The 16,576-nt window shown below is 58.2% G+C and overlaps 1 protein-coding gene across 2 annotated transcripts in view; it reads right to left on the reverse strand.

The window, feature by feature from the left end:
- Positions 1-16,576, reverse strand: part of ARHGAP23 (Rho GTPase activating protein 23) — a 91,140-nt gene that overhangs the window by 45,675 nt on the left and 28,889 nt on the right. For both annotated transcript variants that reach the window (XM_064367475.1, XM_064367476.1), the window contains exons 2-7: positions 12,146-12,307; positions 9,212-9,239; positions 7,469-7,564; positions 6,906-6,984; positions 6,720-6,774; positions 2,804-3,968 (exon numbers count right to left, since the gene is read on the reverse strand). In XM_064367475.1, the coding sequence (XP_064223545.1) occupies positions 2,804-3,968; positions 6,720-6,774; positions 6,906-6,984; positions 7,469-7,564; positions 9,212-9,239; positions 12,146-12,307 (1,585 nt within the window). The remainder of the gene's footprint in view (positions 1-2,803; positions 3,969-6,719; positions 6,775-6,905; positions 6,985-7,468; positions 7,565-9,211; positions 9,240-12,145; positions 12,308-16,576) is intronic.

Consider the following 16,576-nt stretch of genomic DNA (forward strand, 5'->3'; position numbering starts at 1 on the left):
GGGAGGATGGAGGAAGAATAGGAGGATGGATGAAGAATGGGAGAATAAAGGGAAGAATGGGAGGATGGATGAAGAATGGGAGGATGGAGGGAAGAATGGGAGGATGGAGGAAGAATGGGAGGGTGGAGGAAGAATGGGAGGATGGAGGAAGAATGGGAGGATGGAGGAAGAATGGGAGGGTGGAAGGAAGAATGTGAGGATGGAGGAAGAATGGGAGGACGGAAGGCAGAATGGGAGGATGAATGGGAGGATGGAGGAAGAATGGGAGGATGGAGGGAAGAATGGGAGGATGGAGGAAGAATGGGAGGATGGAGGAAGAATGGGAGGATAGAGGAAGAATGGGAGGATGGAAGGAACAATGGGAGGATGGGGGAACAATGGGAGGATGGATGAAGAATGGGAGGATGGAGGAACAATGGAGGGATGGATGAAGAATGGGAGGATGGAGGGAAGAATGGGAGGATGGAGGAAGAATGGGAGGATGGAAGAATGGGAGGATGGATGAAGAATGGGAGGATGGAGGGAAGAATGGGAGGATGGAGGAAGAATGGGAGGATGGGAGGAAGAATGGGAGGATGGAAGGAAGAATGGGAGGATGGAGGAACAATGGGAGGATGGATGAAGAATGGGAGGACGGGAGGAAGAATGGGAGGATGAAAGGAAGAATGGGAGGATGAATGGGAGGATGGAGGAAGAATGAGAGGATGGAGGGAAGAATGGGAGGATAGAGGAAGATTGGAAGGTGGAAGGAAGAATGGGAGGATGGAGGAACAATGGGAGGATGGATGAAGAATGGGAGGATGGAGGAACAATGGGGGGATGGATGAAGAATGGGAGGATGGAGGGAAGAATGAGAGGTTGGAAGGAAGAATGGAAGGATGGAAGGAAGAATGGGAGGATGGAAGGAAGAATGGGAGGATGGAGGAAGAATGGAAGGATGAAGAATTGGAGTATGGATGAAGAATGGGAGGATGGAGGGAAGAATGGGAGGATGGAGGAAGAATGGGAGGACGAAAGGAAGAATGGGAGGATGAATGGGAGGATGAAGAATGAGAGGATGGAGGGAAGAATGGGAGGATAGAAGAAGAATGGGAGGATAGAAGGAAGAATGGGGGGATGGAGGAACAATGGGAGGATGGATGACGAATGGGAGGATGGAGGAACAATAGGAGGATGGATGAAGAATGGGAGGATGGAGGGAAGAATGGGAGGATGTAAGGAAGAATGTGAGGATGGAGGAAGAATGGAAGGATGGAGGGAAGAATGGGAGGATGGAGGAAGAATGGGAGGATGGAGGAAGAATTGGAGGACGGAAGGAAGAATGGGAGGATGGAAGGAAGAATGGGAGGACAGGAGGAAGAATGGGAGGATGGAGGAAGAATGGGAGGATGGAAGGAAGAATGGGAGGGTGGAAGGAAGAATGGGAGGATGGAGGAAGAATGGGAGGATGGAAGAATGGGAGGATGGATGAAGAATGGGAGGATGGAGGGAAGAATGGGAGGATGGTGGCAGAATGAGAGGATGGAGGAAGAATGGGGGACGGAAGGAAGAATGGGAGGATGAATGGGAGGATGGAGGAAGAATGAGAGGATGGAGGGAAGAATGGGAGGATAGAAGGAAGAATGGGAGGATGGAAGGAAGAATGGGAGGATGGAGGAACAATGGGAGGACAGGAGGAAGAATGGGAGGATGGAAGGAGGAATGGGAGGACGGAAGGAGAAATGGGAGGACCGAGGGAAGAATGGGAGGATGGAGGGAAGAATGGGAGGATGGAAGGAGGAATGGGAGGATGGAAGGAAGAATGGGAGAACAGAAGGAATAATTGGAGGACAGGAGGAAGAATGGGAGGACGGAAGGAGGAATGGGAGGACCGAAGGAGGAATGGGAGGACCGAAGGAAGAATGGGAGGACCGAAGGAAGAATGGGAGGATGGAGGGAAGAATGGGAGGATGGAAGGAAGAATGGGAGGGTGGAAGGAAGAATGGGAGGATGGAAGGAAGAATGGGAGGGTGGAAGGAAGAATGGGAGGGTGGAAGGAAGAATGGGAGGATGGAAGGAAGAATGGGAGGATGGAAGGAAGAATGGGAGGATGGAGGAAGAATGGGAGGATGGAAGGAAGAATGGGAGGATGGAAGGAAGAATGGGAGGATGGAGGAAGAATGGGAGGGTGGAGGAAGAATGGGAGGATGGAGGAAGAATGGGAGGATGGAGGAAGAATGGGAGGGTGGAAGGAAGAATGGGAGGGTGGAAGGAAGAATGGGAGGGTGGAGCGAAGAATGGGAGGATGGAATGAAGAATGGGAGGATGGAGGAAGAATGGGAGGGTGGAGGAACAATGGGAGGATGGAAGGAAGAACTGGAGGACGGAAGGAAGAATGGGAGGATGGAAGGAAGGTAGAAGGGGATCAAAGTTGGATGAATGGGTGGAAGAAAGGATAGAACAAATGAATGAACAAAGGAGGGAGTGAGGAAGGAAAAAGGAAGGAAGAATAGATGATGGATGGAAGATAGAGGGAGGGATGGATGGAGGGATGGATGGATGGAGAGAGGAAGGGAAAAAGAGTGTATGGAAAGATGCTGGAAGGATAAATGAATGTGAGGTAGAATGAAAAAAAGGATGACAGAAAAACAAAAGAAAAATGGAAGAATAGATGGATGGACAGGCAGACGAATGAATGGACAGAGAAACAAGATGATCCTAGCAGCACCCAGCCCAGAGTCTTGCCCAAGGTGAACAGGCAGATGGGGACAGCAGGACACAGACAGCTAAGTCTCCCAGGACAGCCACATGCACCATCACTCACCAATAAAGGGGATGGAAGCCAGAGAGTCTTCAGTGGCAGCCAAAGGGGCCACCTTCCTGCCCAGGCGTTCCCCTCGCCCACTGGCCTCTGGCTCTGGGGACTGGTCACCAAATCCAAGGTTCATCTGCCTGGCGGGGGTCAGCTGCACCTTGCGGCCCGTCGGGGGCTTCTGCCTCAGGACTACCTCATCGCGGCGATCCTCAGCTGGAGGCTCCAGGGACCGGGTGCTAGGTTCCGGTCGGACAACCCTGGGTGGCTCAGAGGCCTCTGGTGGGAACGGTGCAGGGGACTGGGCCAGGTTGAAGGTAGGCAGCCCCCCAAAGGGTGAGTCCCGGAAGGAGAGTGCGTGCAGGAGGCCGGTCCGGCGCTGGAATGATGGGCTGTAGCTCCGGTAGCCGATGTAGCCGAGGTCGTCCAGGCCCTGCAGCCCAGGAGGGGGTGGGGCCTGGGGCCCTGGCAGGTCCCGAGTTGGGCAGGCAGGGGTGCGGGCAGATGCACGCTGGGAAGCCCAGCCACACCGCTCAAAGCGGGGTGACACCAGTGCCCCTGGTCCCAGTGCCTCGGCGGAACGGGTGGCCCGGCTCAAGTAGTCATCTGAGCGAGCTCGGTGCCAGCCCTCCTGGCCCAGCTGGCTCAAGGCATCCTGGGAGGTGGAGCAGGGCCAGGGGCGGGGGGCGGCCACCTCCTCCAACCGGTCCTGGGAGGCGCTTCGGGCCGGAGGAGCCATGGCTGGGCACCGTCTCTCCCCCGCCCTGCGGGGTACCTGGTTTGACAGCCAGTGTGACAAGGCCTGCTGGCACTCCAGTCTGCTGGGGGGGACCCGGCTGCCAGGCTCCGGGAAGGCACGGGGCGTCCGGGGCTCCGAGGCGAGGTGGGGGAAGGCACCAGGGCTGGGGCGGGGCTGGCTCATCCCCAAGGAGGAGTTGTCCGGGTGGGCACGGGCAGCGGGTGGCACACGGAGCCCCGGGTCACTCCAGGCAGCAGGACTCCGGGGGTCACTGGGCAGTGCTGAGGTGGGCTCAGGCACCATAGTGGCCCGGGTGGAGACCCGGGCCGGAGCGGCGTAGGTCTTGCGGGGGTAGCAGATGGGGGGTGGCTCCGGGATGCTGCGGGCCTCTCCAGAATACGGCTCGTTCCCCTTCAGGTAGGCATCCTGGGAGTAGGCCTGGCCGGAGACACAGAGGCAGGTGAGCAGGGCCAGACAGGTCCCACGGGGCAGGGGCACGGCAGCCCGAGAAGATACAGGAGTCCAAGAGAGGACTGAAGGGAGAGGACCAACCGGTGGGGGGAGAAGGGAAGGGGGAACAGGGGACAGCAGGGCATATGTCCAGGCAGAGGACAAAGAAAAGCAATAAGCCTTTGAGACACAGGCAAACTCCAGCAAAAGTGGGATTTCTCTAGGACTACGACAAGGACTTCCTTAGCCGTAAACATTCCAGCATCTGTCTCCTGGGGTCCTGCCCCATCCTGGCCTCCACCGCCTCCCTGCCCCCTTATGTCTACCAATGCCCACAGCTCCTCGGGTGGAGCCGGGAAACCCCACAGAGACCAGTCAAGGTGGCAGATGAGAGAAGAAAGCCAGCTAGGGGTGTGTCCGGGTGAGGCGGAGGCTGGCAGGGCCCAGCTGTCCCTCCATCCCCGGGATGGGGAGCTGGGGGATGGCTCCTGAGCCACTGGGGTGAGGAGGAGCTTGCCCACCTCCTGCCAGGCTTGAAGGAGGGGCCTGAGCCACCTTCTGCCACCCCTGGGCCTGGAATTTGGCACTGGGAGCTGAGGCTGACGCTGCATTGCTAAGGAGTGACAGGGCCAGCGCCCAGGCCCAGCCAAAAAAGGAGGCGGCTCCCAGGGACAGCGGCCTTGTGGCCCAGGCCCAGCCTGGCCCTTGCTGAGCTGCCCAGGAGCCTAACTCAGGGCGAAGAACCAAAGGGTAGGAGGGTGAAACCAAACATACACACACCACACTACGAGGAGACACTGGAAGATACACACCCAGAGACATACACACAAACACAATGAGACACACACAAATAACTACACCTCCAGTCCCAGGCACAAACATCATGTGATGAGGACAAGCTAAGCCGCACCCCCGCACACTCAGCCCCCTCCGGCTGGCACAGGGGCCGGCACACACATACCTCTCCCTCCTGCCATCCCGCCGTCTCCCCAGGCTCCCGGCATTTTCACAGCGGCTGCAGCATCCCCGCCCACCTCCGCCCACCCCCAGCTCTGGCTAACCCCCCCACTGACCACTGCGCAGCCCTGGTCAGGGCCTCCGGTCCCCTCTGTCTGCCCTCCCTGTGGCTCCCCCTTGCCCCCACCCGGCTCTCTCCCGGCTGGCTGGCGGGAGGAGGAGGGAGGGAGGATGGGTGTGGAGGGCCTCGCCGCGTCGGTGGTGGCGTCAGCAGCTGCCGAGGCCCGATTGGCCTCCAGCCTTGGCTCCCAACCACAGGAATGCCTGGGCCCCACCCTCTGGCTGGCGGAGATGCAGCGGCCAGTGGAGGCCCCCAGATGCTGACATCTGGGGCTGCCATCCCACCCCAGCCTGGGCAGCAGAACTGGAAGCTGCTGCCCTTCCTACTCCTTGCCCCTGCCAGGTGGAGAGAGTGGGGGACACCCTAGGGTCCCACCCTGTCACTCCCCCACAGCTGGCCTCACCTCAGCCTGGGGGAGCTGTACAGGCCTTGAGACTTGGGGTGAGTGGTCCATCTCTGAGCCCCCCTTCCTTCCTCCCTCTCCCCAGGAAGAACAAGGGGACAATTGAGGTCAGGGGTGGAGGTTTCCAGAGAGGCATCATGCCAGGCATGGCACTGTGATTACAGTGATTACAAGAGTGTGTCCAGGGCAGAAGCCAGCACAGCGGCTCTGAGGGCCTCCCCGGGGACAGTGACCTCAGGGGCAAGCAAGCCGCCATCTGGCTGGGACTCATGAGACCAGGGAGGTGGGCACCGGGCAGAGAGGACCGCCCGGGGCTCCGGGCACAGTCAGGCACCATGAGTGCGTGCATGTGTGTGGAAGGGTACGCCTGGAAGCGCAGGGCATGCTTCATGAAGTGTCTGGGCCTCGCTCTCTGTGCGTCGGGCTGGACGCTGTCTTCTAGGTATGCTGAGGTGCAGACTGAATAAATTTCCTGTGACACAGGTGGGCGCATGTGTGGAGGTGGGGCAGGAGCACACCAGTGTTTGCGGGCGTGCGTGCTGTGATAGCGCATCGTGGGTGTACAGATGTGAAGGCGAGAGGCTGAGTGTGCGAGGTACTGTGCTGTTTGTACTGTGGGAGCCAAGGGGCTGGTGAGTGTGTCGACATGTTTTAGTGTTTGTGGGTGTGTGCTGTGGTGCACTTCGCTGTGTGGGTGAACAGTGGCAGTGGGTGCCGGTGTGGCTGTCTGTATTGTGGCACAGGCCTGGTGCTGTGTGTGTGCTGTGCTGTGCTTCGTGCTGGATAGAGGTTGTGCTGCATGCTGTGTACCTGTGTGCTGCTTGGCTACTGCGTGGTGCACAGGACAGCGGGGTGGGGTGGGGTGTGCTGGGCAGTGTTTGATGTGTGCTCGTTGCCTGCGTGGACGCACCCACCAGAGACACCATCACTCAGGGCCTGGCAGGGAGCGGGTGTGGGGAACAGGCATCTCTTCTAGGAGCTGACAAGAACATGCCAGGCTGGCAGAGCCTGCTGGGTCACCCTCCTTCCAGATACCCTGGCAGGAATCCTGTCTGCCAAGGCCAGGTCTCCCGCTCCCCCAGCACGGAGCAGCTCTGAATGAAGCAACAACCAGCCCCAGCCCAGGGATGGGCCTGGCATCCCCAGTTGGGCAATGTCGGCCGGCACCCTCCTGACACTTCCTTCTCTGCCTCCTGAGGGAGCCGCTGCTGCCCCAGGGCTCAGGGGTCTCCTCTCAGGCTGAGGGGGCCAGACTCACCAGCTGGAGGATGTCCTCGTCCTTCGGCATGATAGACAGCTCCAGAGTGTCATCACTACAGAGACAGGCAGAGCGTCAGGCTGGGCCAGGGAAAAGGGTCCATGAGGACAGGATCCTGGTCTCTACAGCATCGCCAGGGCAAAGGGGCCGGAAGATAATATGGGACGAGGGGCCAGGAGCACTCACCTGTTCTGGATTAGAGCTATGACCTGAGAGTAGGTCTTCCCAATGACGCTTTCCCCATTCACCTTTACCAGTCGGTCTCCTGGGGACAAGGAGCACATGAGTGGTGACCAAGCGGCATCAGAGGCCCCATCTGAGAACCCCTGTACCAGGCATGGATAACAGTGTGGGGACAGGGGCCTCCCCAACACCTGGATCCCAGAATTCTATCTTAGCCGGAAGGTAGAAAGTAGAGCCCAGGCCAGGCGCGGTGGCTCACGCCTGTAATCCCAGCACTTTGGGAGCTGAGGTGGGTGGATCATCTGAGGTCAGGAGTTCGAGACCAACCTGACCAACACAGCAAAACCCCGTCTACTAAAAAATACAAAAATTAGCCGGGTGTGGTGGTGGGTGCCTGTAGTCCCAACTATTTGGGAGGCTAAGGCAGGAGAATCACTTGAACCTGGGAGGCAGAGGTTGCAGTGAGCCAAGATCGTGCCATTGTACTCCAACTGGGACAACAAGAGTGAGACTTAGTCTCAAAAAAAAAAAAAGAAAGTAGAGCGCAGGTAACTGGGACAGCTCACCTGTGCGAAGCCCCGCCCTGTGGGCAGGGCCATCTTCCTTCACATTCTTGACAAAGATGGTGTCCATGGGCTCCAGGCGGTGCCGGGGGGAGGGTCCTGGTGGGCATCAGCCAGGTTAGTTGGGGGTGGCCGCTGAAGGTCACAGCCATGCACAGCTACACACACAGGGTACACACACTCAGAGAATGATCGCACTCGCCCGGTCACAAACATGCCCAGGCCCACACATTCACGGGGGCACTGGATAGGGCATGGAGGCACAGAACCTGGCAGGAGGACACAGACCTGGGAGAAGGAAAATCTGCAGGGACACAGAGTCACTCCGTAAACACCTCCTGTGTCCTCTTCGTGTGCTAAAAACTACACTAAAAAGGATGAACAGGCTGGGCATGGTGGCTCACACCTGTAATCCCAGCACTTTGGGAGGCCGAGGTAGGCGGATCACCTGAGGTCAGGAGTTCCAGACCAGCCTGGTCAACATGGTAAAACCCTGTCTCTACTAAAAATACAAAAATTAGCCGGGTGTGGTGGTGGGTGCCTATAATCCCAGCTGCTCAGGAGTTTGAGGCAGGAGAATCACTTGACCCTGGGAGGTGGAGGTTGCGGTGAACCAGGACCGTGCCATTGCACTCCAGCCTGGGCAACAGAGTGAAACTCCATCTCAAAAAGAATAAAGAACAGGCACAGCCCTTGTCCTTGCAGAGCTCACTGTCCAGTTCGGGAGGCAGATTCTCACACACGTGCACACACAAGTCACAAGACAGAGGAAAGGGCGCCCTTCACGAGGCCATAATGGTTCCGAAGACACGCTGCGGGGACAGACGCCCTCCTCGCAGGGATGCCCACTCCTGCAGACCCAGCAAGACACCCAACACTCACATCCCCCACCTCCTCCCTTCCCCCGCCTCCTCCCTTCCCCAGGCTCAGGAGCTCCAAGCAGCGGTCCGAGACCCCTAGGCTGGGCACAAATCACGTTGCACCCAACAAAGTTCCTTTGCTCCTAAGTGCTGCTAACTCTAGGCTAACAGAGAAATGGGCCTGCTCTAGGCCAGCCTGCCCCTCGCCCAGCTCGGCCTCTGGATAGAGACACAGGAGTGTCATACGGCTGCCCAGCAGAAGCCCCAGTGGCAGAGCAGAAGACTGCCAGAGAAGGAGCTCCACCTTGAATACCCGGGGGCCTGGGGAGCAAGGGCCACATCAAGGGGAGTCAGGCTCACCTCGTAGGAGAGAAAGACCTTGTGTACCCTGTGTACCTGTGTATGAGGCGTGGGCACTACGTGGTGCACATGACAATGGTGCACTGGTGGTCCCGACTCTCGCCAGGACCCCACTGTCTCCACCTCCAAGGACAGCCCTTGCTCAGTGCTCCCACCGCCAGCCCCCAGGCCCTGCCGTGCCTCGCTCTGGGCTGGGAGCAGCTTGAGGGCAGGGGCCGGGTGGCAGACACCCATCTGCACCCCAGCGTACCGCCCACAGTGTGCGGCCCACAGCATGCCGAGCTCAGGGAACTTCTGTGAAGGGAACAGGCCCAAGGGAGACAAGTGTGAGAAAGCGGGAGGACAGAGAGAGTGAGGAAGAGGCACCAGAGGGAGCCAGACCAGGGGCACAGACAAGAGCAAAGGCAGCAACAGGAGTCAAGGGAAGGGCACAGAAAAGGACAGGCAGACTGCGGGGAGACAGGGAGAAGCAGGACCTGGAAGCTAAGTCCCTGCGCAGGCCCTGAGCCCGCCAGTCCTCCCTTACCTCCTCCGCGGCCTCCATTCTCTTCCTCCTGCAGGGAACAGAGGGGTGGGTGTGGGCCTCAGTCCAGCCCTCAGCAGCCACGGGTGGTCCAGCTCCAGTGGGCAGGGCCCTTCAGGTTCCCGCCGCCCCTTATCTCCTCCCAAGTAGCCCAGCAGAGGAAGGTGCAGGAGGGGTGTCAGCAGGGCACCAAGTCCCAGGCAAAGTTCCCCAGTGACATGTACTCCCACCACCCCCGCACCCCAACCATCGGGGAACCCCCAATCCATCAGGTGAACCAAGACCCCTCCCCTGGGGGAGCTCCCAGTCCAATGGAAGAGGCACCACACAGGCTCACACACACAGAAGACCTGGGCAGTTACAGATAGGCACATGACAAGTGCAGACTACGGCTATCAGCTCCAGGGAACACCAAGGGGAGGCCTGATTAGAGTCCTCCTCGGGAGGGGACTCAGGCATCCACAGGTGGCAGGGAGAAGGCATGGTGGATGTGGGAGGTGGGGCGTGCAGGCGCTGGCTGGCAGGGATAAGCGCTCACAGCACACGGACGGCTGAATTGCTGAGTTAAAGGAGAAAGTCAACACCAGCAAGTGACAGAGGTCAGGCTAAAGCACTCAGGCTTACAGGACAGAAAGAGGGAGCCAGTGAAAGTTCTTCTGTGGGAGAGAGGGGAGGTGAAAATGCCAGTCAGGGGAGAGGATTCCGGCAGCCGGGTGCAGAGTGTCAAGGGGACCCACTGGGGGGACTCTGGGATCACCCTGGTAGGTTGGGGAAGGGCTGGACTTGGGGAGGAACGAGGAAGGAGGTCAGAGGGACAGGCTGAGCCAGCTGGATGTGGCAATTTAGGGCTGGATTGGACCTTCAGTGTCCTCTCTTCTAACCCTCTCCACAGATGTACCCATTATATAGTTCACAGGGCCTGGTGTGTTCAACACCACCCAGAGACTCAATGGCAGAGTCAGGGCTGGAACCCAGGCCTCTGTGGCACCCCAGGGAGGACAGGGTGGCCACAGGAAGGCCGCTGGGTTCTTCTGGGGAGCAAGCACTTGGCCCCCGTCCTCCCGTGTGGGGTGCACTCCAGCTGATGTGGGCTGACAGCACAGTGAGCGGGTGGCAGAAGCAGACGGATGCACTTGGACGGCTAAGCTCCCTGCAGGCTCCCAGGCGGCAGCATGGACAGGAGAACACAGCCTCCTCCCGCCTCCAGGCCAAAGGCCCCTCCCAGCCCTGGGCAGGTTCTGGAAAGGAGATGCAGCCTGTCCTGGCTTGCCCCTCCCCAGGTCTTCCAGCCCCCTACCCGGCCTAGACCCTATGCTGTCACCCCTCAGCAGGGTCCCCTGAGAGAAGGCGCTAGGGGCCAGAAGGAGGGCCATTCTAGGGAAGAAGTGAAGGAAGTACTGAGGGTTTCAGAGAACTAAGGGGCTGGTGTCCTTGGGCATGAAGGAGGGGGTCTGTCCACCTCTATACACCAACCCCCACTTATGTTCTTAAGCACAGCTGTAGCCAATGAGAACAGTTGTGCAGGAGTCCCAGGGGTGCTGGCATGCATGTGACAGCTGAACAGTTACGTGTATGTGCAGACACTACATGTGCACATACAGAGATACACACATGCATGTCCATGCCCAGCACATGCTGCACACGGAGAAACAGGTGAGCACACAGACACAGACAGGGAAGTTCCCTGTTTGGTTCTCTGATAGGTTGGACCAAGGGAGAGTCCTCCAGTAGCAGTGCAGGCAGATCCCAGCCCTAGGGAAAGTGGATATGGGGTTCACTGACTCCAAAATCAATGTGTCCTCCCCTGCTGGAAAAGAAGGTGGGGCGAGGTGCCTCACGCCTGTAATCCCAGCACTTTGGGAGGCTGAGGCGGGCGGATCACAAGGCCAGGAGTTCAAGATCAGCTTGGCCAACATAGTGAAACCACATCTCTACTAAAAATACAAAAATTAGCCTGGCATGGTAGCCCACGCCTGTAGTCCGCACTACTCCGGAGGCTGAGGCAGGAGAATCACTTGAACCCGGGAGGCAGAGGTTGTGGTGAGCCGAGATTGCGACACTGCACTCCACTCTGGGAGACAGAGCAAGACTCTGCCTCAAAAAAAAAATAGAAAAGAAAAGAAGTGGGGACCAGAGCAGAGCCCTAGTGGGGAGCTCTGGCTGCTCTCTGGGGTCTCCTCTGTCTCCTTCCCACACTCCTGCTTTGCTGTCAGGGGCCCTTCCCCCTAGCACACAGCCTTGGATTGCGGTCAGGACCTCTGGTTCCTGCACTCAGAGAACTCAACGTTTACATTAGGGAAGGAAGGACTCTCAGGGGTCAAGTTGATAAATGTCCTCAGGTTCCAGCGGGAGAAATGGAGCCCAGAAATGGGAAGGCGACCCCAAATTCACATGAGTGAGGCGTTGTCCCAGGACTGGAACTCCAGGCTCCTGTGTTCTCTTTCCAGCACACTGAGCTGTGGCCAGGAGGGGCCGGGGGCGTGCTGGGAGGGCTCCCACAGGTGTGCTACGCCCCTGAGAGCTCATGCTGGGGAGGGGAGGAGCAGCCCCCCAGCTCAGAAGCAGCCAGTAGACCAGGGGTCCCAGAAGCTCCCAAGATGACCGTTCACCCGCCAGAGACAAGCATCTAGGGGTGTGAAGGGAGCATCCTGGCTGTGCACCTGCAGGGTCCTTGCCCTGCACCAGCCACCCTTGTCTCCTGAGAAGACCCAGGCCACAGTGATGAGAGTGTCTGTCTGCTGTCACGCAGTGCAAATGACCCAGCCAAGTTGGCACTGCCTCCCCGCAGTCCTCCTCCCCAGGCCACAGCAGAAGGGAGCCAGGCTGGACCCCAGGAAGGACCAATTCCCTGAGAGAGTCAAAGGACCACGAAGGGGACTGGCACAGAAGAGTCTCCCCTCCCCCATGAAAGCTTCCCCAGAGCAGGCCAGGGCATACCTTCAGGCTGCAGTGCACAGCTGACTCAGGCGGGTACACGATGAAGTGGCGCAGGGTGAAGCCAAAGCCGTCCTGGGGACTTTTGTGCAGCAGCAGTGTCCTCGGCCCCTGCCAGGGGAAGGGGCGCCTAGGAGAACACCCATCTCTTGGGCCCAGTGGCAGCTGTGGGAGACAGGGAGGCAAGGCTGAGCACCTGTGTAGCTGACACTTCTGGCTGTTTGTACTGCCTCCCGCAGCCCAGAGGACCGGAGGGGCACCGGAAGGGGTCTGTTGCCCTAGGGTTGCCGGGCACCCTCCTGCCCCTGACCTCCTCCTCACCCCTTCCTTCCTCTCCCACCCTCATCAACAAATCCAACAGCTTTTTCCTTCTTTCTTTTCCCCTCAGTCCCCTCATCATGTCTTTGCCTTCAGGAAAATAACTCACTGACATGAGTTCATTCAGTTCAGTTCAGCAAATGTTCACTGAGCACCTACGATGTGCAGGACACTGATACAGCCTTCCTGCCCAGGAAGTGCCTGTCATTGTCTTAGCTCATGCACGATCTCACACACACACATGCACACACACATGCGCCCCCACACACTTATACAGACACAGACACAGCCACATACGCTCACGCAGATGGAACATACCACAAACAAGCAGGTAGAAATATGCAGACACAGATGCACACACACAAATGAGTACACATGTGCACACTTATGTAGACATATAGATATGCACAGAGTTGCACAGAATCAGAGTCCTGCACACACAGTGCACACAGAGGAGAAGCATGCACATGCACAGACATGCAGATACACACATGCACAGACAGACCAGCACACACGCATCCTTCAAGAGTGGCAGCAGGAACACATGGGGGACCAAGAACCAAGAGGGAATGGACTGGACGTCAGACACCTGAAGAGACTTCCTGAGACTCCAGAGACCAGCCCAGAGGTCTGGCTGGTTCACCAGAAAGGCTAGGGGTGGGAGCTGGGCGTAGTGGCTCATGCCTGTAATCCCAACACTTTGGGAAGCCAAGGCGGGTGGACCACCTGAGAACAGGAGTTTAAGACCAGCCTGGCCAACATGGTGAAACCCCATCTCTATTAAAATACAAAAATTAGCCGAGTGTGGTGGCAAGCGCCTGTAATCCCAGCTACTCAGGAGGCTGAGGCAAGAGAATCACTTGAACCTGGGAGGCGGAAGTTGCAGTTAGCTGAGATCACACCACTGCACTCTAGCCTGGGTGGCAGAGCAAGACTCCATCTCAAAAAAAAAAAAAAAAAGGCCGAGTGCAGCAGCTCTGCCTGTAATTTAATCCCAGGGCTTTGGGAGACCAAGGCTGGTGGATCATGAGATCAGGAGTTCGAGACCAGCCTGGCCAACATGGTGAAACCCTGTCTCCACTAAAAATTAAAAAAAATTAGCCAGGCGTGGTGGCAGGCACCTGTAATCCCAGCTGCTCGGGAGGCTGAGGCAGGAGAATCACTTGAACCTGGGAGGCAGGGACTGCAGTGAGCCCAGACTGCGCCACAGAACTCCAGCCTGGACAACAGAGCAAAACTCTGTCTCAAAAAAAAAAAAAAAAAAGACGGGGGTTAGCAGGGACACTAAGCCTCCCGTCAGACCTGAAATTCTTGGGATTCTCCAAGATGGCATGGCAGGGGATATCTGAAGACAAGAGTTTGGAGGAGGCACACAGGTCTGTTTCTGGAGCAAGAAGAACAGATAGTGCCGAGAGTGGGCTTCCTTTGGGATGTAGAGAGGGAAGGTGGGTGACAGGAGGGTGTCGGATAGAGGATAGATACATCGTGCTCACGGAGGCCAACTGGGGAAGATGGGAGGCGAGGGGCTGCCTGGCTTTGAAAAGCCAAGAGGCCTCCTTGAGGACTCTTCAATCCATAACATCACGTGGCCTAACCTCTATGTTGCCCCTAGTCCAAGGCCCTCAGAGGGCAAGAAGCCCCCACCAGCAACACTCCTTACCCCCCTCAACTCCTCCTGGGCACCCCGGGCAGGAGCCATCAGCTGGCAGCAAGAGAAAGGGTGAGGGGCTGGGTGTGGAAGGAAGAAGCCCATCGGCTCTGGAGTGAGGAGCTCCCTGTTCACTGTCAGCATTCCCTCTTGTCCCCTTCTAATGTTTTTGAGGAGAAACCTCAAAAACATCTGCCACTCAAATGTCCTGTGCTAAAAAGTTCACTCATGGACCATACACCCTCCCGTCCATGCACCCAGTGGAGGGAGACAGCTGCCCTCTGCTAAGGATTTCCGCATGCGGGAGAGCCTGGCTGCTGTCGAGCAGGCCTGGGGAAGAGGCTAGATCCTCCAGTCTCAGAAGATTAAAGAAAAATGTTGACAGAGACAATAGGCAATAGGCCTGCTTCATACAGCCCGAGGGGACAGAGCCGGGTGGAATATACAAGAGGCTGAGTGGAGCTCCAGGCAAGGGAGACAGGCCTTTCTAGACTGTTCTAATCCTATACAGTCTGGAAACCTACCCAGATGAGGCTGTGAGTGCCCCATACCAGACAGGAGCCACGCAAAAGCTGGACGACCCCCAGTCCAGGAGGCCTCAGCAGGGATTTTGACAGGGAGGGGGTGGTGGGGAGTCCAGCATCTTCCACTCGGAGCTTTAGCCTAGCCTCTCCCACTGAGCCCTGCACCCCCATGGGGGCCTGGGAGCCCAGAGGAGAAAATTCTCTGGGAATTCTGCTGAGCTCTGAAATCCCCCGGATTTCCCATCTCTGCTGAGCTGGCAAGGAACTGATCAGGGAGCCAAGAGGGTCTGGGGGATCCCCCACCAACTACCAGAAGCCCCTGCTCTTCCCCAGTGTGGGCTCCCCACTGCCTTTCCCCCACTCAGGCTCAGAGCCGAGGCTGTTTGCAGGGCCCATTGTTTTGCTGCTGTCCTGGATTAAGGTTCAAGCCACCAGCTGCCCCAGTGATGAGAAGTGGCTAGGACAGGTCCCCGCACGCCCCCCACCCCTCCCCCAACACACATCCTGCCTGGAGCTGCCAGTTGCCTGGGGGGGCTGCTCCCTGGGAGGGCTGGCGTGTAATCCAGGGCAGGAGGCATGCCTTCCTCTCCAGGTCGCTCCTCACCAAGCACTCCCTCCCTTATCTCTGCCTCTCCCTTCCCTCTGTTCCTTCCTTCCAGTCCCCTTCCTCCCACCCCTTCCAAATAGGCTCTTGAGAACGTCAGTACCCTGACACAGCTACCACCCTTGCTTGAAGAGGAGACACCTGGACACCCATCAAGAGCCAGAACTGGCATCTCCCCTGTAAGAAGTTCTTCCTTAGGTTTAATCTCAATCCTTCAAGCTACTATACAGGCATGTTTCGTCTCCTCCCCTCTGACCTGGGACAGCACTGAGTCTTGCTCTCATCTTGAGGCGAGGGAGGCGAGAGGTGCAAAAACAGAGAAGGAGCCATTAATAACAACTAGAAAGGTCATTAGACAGAGGAGGGGCACAGCTCTCACACACACCCAGCTCTGGCTCTCTGACTTACCCACAGAGACAAGGGAACTTCGAGGGAGTTGCTCAGGGGACACAGGGACATTGCTGATTACATTCTCCTGGCCTGGATCTATTTCCAAACACTCCCACCCTCATGTTAGGAAAGAAAGAGACGTCCAAAAATACCAGCTGATGGTGACAGCAGGGCAGAAGGCCTCAGGCCACGAATTAGGCAGAGGTGGACACGTGGTGGGTTGGCAGCACCAGGGACTAGAACCCAGGAGCCCTGCTCCTCCCCCACGGGAGCATAAAGAGGTCATTGCAGGGAGCACAGTGCTCAGGCCGGGCATGGCGCCCACTGTGACTCACACCCTACCAGCCTGGTCCATCCTGGACATCAGAAACACGGCAGCCCCCTCCCCAGCCCTGTCGGCCCTTAGAGCACTCACTACCTGCAGGGGCCCATCTGCCACTCAGCCTCCTCTTCCCTCTAGGAAACCCTCGTGGGCCCTGTGCCCAGCTCCCCTACCAGGGGTGGGGTGAGTAGTGTGCCCTTCTCCATTCAGAGATGCCTCTGCCTGCCTCGGACTCGGGGTCCCGGCCCGCCCTCTGGGATTCTTAGAAACCCCAGCGTCTCTTCAAACACTCTGGCCCCTTCCATCCTTCCACTGCCTGGAAACCCAGAGGGCTGAGCCCCCTGGAGTCCTCGACCCAGACTGGGGTTGTCATCCCAGAAGCCCTGGCAGAGCTCCAAGCCACAGATCCTGCCACCCTCAGCCCCGTCTCTCAAGCGCCTCACTCACTCCCCGCCCCAGGGGCGTCAGTCCCGGAATGCACGGCGCACACAGCTCAGAGGCCGCAAGGAGTTGGTGGCCCAGTTCCACTCAGACCCTGGCAGGGCCTGCCCCGGCCCCCGGCCCCCGGCCCGGCCCCGCGGCGCTCACCCTGGCCCGGCCCGGCCCGGGCGCGCGGCGGTCGCTGTGG

Source organism: Aotus nancymaae, unplaced genomic scaffold (genome assembly GCF_030222135.1).
Source record: "Aotus nancymaae isolate 86718 unplaced genomic scaffold, 86718_ANA_hifiasm-v0.15.2.pri h1tg000072l, whole genome shotgun sequence".
Taxonomy (NCBI): Eukaryota; Metazoa; Chordata; class Mammalia; order Primates; family Aotidae; genus Aotus; species Aotus nancymaae.